We start from the raw sequence: 4,002 nt of genomic DNA, 5'->3' as shown, positions 1-4,002 counted from the left end.
CATCATGGAAATAATGAGTTCAAGTGAATTCCTTTGCGTTGTGTTCAAAGTTCTATATTGAGGTTCAGTCAGTGAAACGGCAAGTTTCAAGCAAATATCCACTCGGGTCCTTCTGGGTTTAGATATGTCCACGTTTATTTAGTAAGAATACAAGAACAAAAGACAAAATGCACAATATTCAATAAATGGTCATTCTTCCTAAACCAGCTCCTCTCTAGGTCTGTCTCCCTCAAAGTCGGCCACCAGCAGAACAACTCTCTCTCAGCTCTTTTGATAATGCAGATGGGTCTGTTTTGAAACAAAATAGTTGCATTTACGACTGACCCATGCCCCACACATCCTGGCTGTGGGTTCAACAGAAGGCCTTGAAGATAGAGTGTCCCGTATGAAGTGTCCCGGCTGCCCAGAGATAAGAGGTGAGGGAGAAGGTTATAGGCTGAATCAACCTCCCCCATGGAGGTCTGGCCCCCACATTGTTACCAACCCCCCCTGGAACAGAGAGAGGAGAGACGGACCCAAATCCCACAGTAATTCAAAATGACCAAAGGTGATCAAATACAAATACAACGGTTGCATATTGTTGTCCAGCCTACCCTGAGTATGAAAATAAAGATTTTGACTTCCCCACATGCAAAGGAACAGAGGTATTGAAGATGGGAATCAAATATGTGAATATGCAAATATCCAATCAAACAAACTTTACCCCGGTAGGCTAGAAACTAGAAACAAAGATAAACATAGTGTGTGTGTGTGTGTGTCCTTCAGAACAATGATAGAGTGACTGAGTGAATGTAACGCCTAATTACCTCATCTTTCACAACTCAGCTTCTTCAAGATCAATTTAAATCCAAAACCCTGGGTAGAGGAGCTGTGAATGTCACTGATCTCTACTTCAGCTCACAGAACTCACAGTCCTCCTCAGTGCCTGTTCTACTAATGTCTTTGTAGGAGGCTGCTAAAGAAACCCCTCCACTCCACTCCACCTCCCAGTAATGTAGCGTCCAGTCAGACCTTCTATACCCAGAACCTGAGGCCACCATCCAATAAATCGTTCTGGGTGATTAGGATATGACTGCTCTTGCTGCATCAGTGTTGCTTTTCTGTTCCCCTCAGACAAAGACAGATATCTGTGTGTTGTGTTTGGGTCCAGTGTGATCTGAGAAGAATGTTGTAAGAAGTCAGCTCTGGTCTTGGGCTCTGGTGGCAGTAAAATATTAACTGCATTCATTGTTGTTGAGATTCTGGGCCACTGCTCTTTCAGAACGTCCTGTAGTTTGTCTCTCAGCTTAGACACGACCTCAGTCACGTCTGCAAAGTACAGGAGAGCAAGGACACTGATGCTGGGTAAGTCTGTAGACTCACTGGGACCGGAGAGGGGGGGGTAACTCTGTAGAAAGTGGATGTGGTCCTCTGTGTGTGAGAGCTGCTCCAGCTCAGTGTCTCTCCTCCTCAGGTCCGCTATCTCCTGCTCCAGTCTCTTCTGCAGTTCTTCAGCCTGAGTCACTATGGTCCTCTGTCGGGCTCTGATGACCTTCTTCAGCTCAGAGCGCCTCGTCTCCAAGCAGCGTATCAGCTCAGTAAAGATTCTCTCACTGTCCTCCACTGCTTTATCAGCAGAGCGATTGAGAGAATCAACAGCCTGTTGGGCCTCTTTGAGTCGCTTCTCTCTCTCCTGGACTCTCTGGTGGATTTTCTGCTGACTCATGCCAAGCTCTTTCTGTCTCGCTGTCCTTTCTGCTGCAGCTGAGACTGTATCATGGCCTTTATGTTCATCCATGGAACACAAATAACAGATACACTGCTGATCAGTACGACAGAAAACATCCAGAATCCTGTCATGACGAGTGCAGGTGTTCTCCTGAAGCCGTGTGGAGGCTATGACCAGCTTATGCTTCTTAAAGGTATCAGATTGATAGTGAGGCTGGAGGTGAGTTTCACAGTAAGAAGCCAGACATACCAGGCAGGACTTGAGGGCTTTCTGCTTTCTCCCAGTGCAGAAATCACAGGCCACGTCTCCAGGTCCGGCATAACAGTGATCAGGAGGAGCAGCTTGGAGTCCTGTCTTCATTAGTTGTTCCATCACTTCAGAAATTATATTGTTTTTCTTCAGAACAGGCCTCGGAGTAATAGTCTCCCTGCACTGGGGACATGTGTAGATCCCCCTCTGATCATCGTGATCCCACCAGTCTTTAATACAGCCCATACAGTAGCTGTGTCCACAGGGAATAGTTACCGGATCCTTCAGTACATCCTGACAGATAGCACAGCAGAACTGGTCCCGGTACAGATCAACTCCTTGCTGCGCCATTTTATTCTACAAAGAGACTGTTTCAAGAGGCACAATGAGATCTTCTTCTTCTTCTTCTTCTTTTGAATTTCCGGCAGAGTAGACGCATCGTGGCGTATTACTGCCCTCCACACTTCTTTTGATGATCTCTTCTTCTTCTTCTTCTTCTTCTTCTTCTTTCTTGGCGTATTTCTTCCCTCCTCATTTCTTATACTACACTAGTGGTGTTCCATCTTTAGGCCTCTTCAACTCACACTTTCTCCTTCTTCTCTGCTCCTCTTGCCTGACCAATACTAATACATACCCTAACGCTATATCCTCTGGTACAACTCTGAAGCATGCAGAAATGTCAGCACTGCCTCTGTGATCAACTGGTGGTTCTCATTATCCATGCCAAAGAATGATTTAAGAGAGAAGGAAGACACTCCCAGCTCTTCCAGACTTTTATAAAAGATTTCCCTCTCTTTCCTATACCTTTCACATTTTAGGAAGACATGCCCGACAGTTTCAGTCTCTCCACATTCACACACCCCATCTGGATGTTTGCCCACAATGCACAAGCTACTGTTCAACCCACAGTGCCCCAGCCTCAGTCTACACATCTTCACCCTATCACTCCTTGACCCATATCCCTCCACCTTGATCTTGACCCGAGGCTGCAGAGAGAAATAGTGCCTTCCCTTGGTCCCCCTTTCCCACTCATCCTGCCACTCAGCCTCAACTCCTTTCTTTATCTTATCTCTGAGTTCTACTCTTCCCATTGAAATGCCTATCTCTTCCTCCCTTCCCAGGCTCTGTTTGGCAAGGGAGTCAGCCATCTCATTCCCCGCAATCCCAGCGTGCCCCGGGACCCAACAAAACTCCACTGACCAGCCTGCCTTCGCAATCCTATATAAAACCAACATTATTTCCTGAATGAGATCAGGGCGAGCTTTAGACCCACCTGCACTCAGAGCCATCAGTGCAGCAGCCGAGTCAGAGCATATAATCACCTGGCTTGGTCCCACTTCCTCCACCCACCACAATGCCCAGAGGATGGCAAGCAACTCTGTCACAAATACTGAGCTGCCATCGGATATTCTTTGTCCCTTACCGATCCCTAACCGAGGCACCCACCACCCAAATCCTGCCCTCCCACTTTCAGGATCCACAGAGCCATCAGTGTACACCTCCAGAGCCCCTGATTCCAGAAGGAACCTCTCTATTTCCTCCACAATCTCGCCCTTATCCTCCTCCTTCAAGAACCTAAGTTCAATGACTCGATCAGGCACTAGCCAAAATGGCACTGATAGCCACCGAGTGTGCTCCGCCACTCCCCCCTGATGCAATCTCAACTTCCTGGCCCACTGATCAATACTGGCCAAAAAAAATTTATACTTATCCCCATCTCCTGAAAGTAAACACCTAGCTGGGAAGGACAGACTTGTCCCACTCAATTTTGCCCAGTACTGTAGCCCTAACTTTACTCTCCTCAGGTTTAGGGGCAACTCCCCCATTTCCACCAATAGTGCTGAGGCAGGGGTGGTCTTAAAAGCTCCACAGCAGATTCTCAGAGCCTTGCACTGAAGCACATCCAGCTTTCGCAAATTAGACTTGGCCGCAGAGCCGTACACATAACAACCATAATCAATTGTTGACCTGATCATCGCCTGGTATATCATGCACGTGGTCTCTCTATCCGCTCCCCACCCACTCCCAGCCAAACTTCTCAGCAC

The 4,002-nt window shown here is 47.4% G+C and overlaps 1 protein-coding gene across 1 annotated transcript; it reads right to left on the bottom strand.

The window, feature by feature from the left end:
* Nucleotides 1–887: 887 nt before the first annotated feature.
* LOC311223808 (tripartite motif-containing protein 16-like) lies at nucleotides 888–2,308 on the bottom strand (the record flags this gene model as incomplete). The annotated part of the gene is made up of 2 exons (XM_084308574.1): nucleotides 888–987; nucleotides 1,074–2,308. The coding sequence occupies 2 exons, from the start codon at nucleotides 2,306–2,308 to the stop codon at nucleotides 888–890; spliced, it is 1,335 nt and encodes a 444-aa protein (XP_084164700.1).
* Between the last annotated feature and the right edge of the window lie 1,694 nt (nucleotides 2,309–4,002).

Source organism: Notolepis coatsorum (genome assembly GCF_963971535.1).
Source record: "Notolepis coatsorum genome assembly, chromosome: 2".
Classification (NCBI taxonomy): Eukaryota; Metazoa; Chordata; class Actinopteri; order Aulopiformes; family Paralepididae; genus Notolepis; species Notolepis coatsorum.
This window is presented reverse-complemented; position numbering and strand designations above follow the sequence as displayed.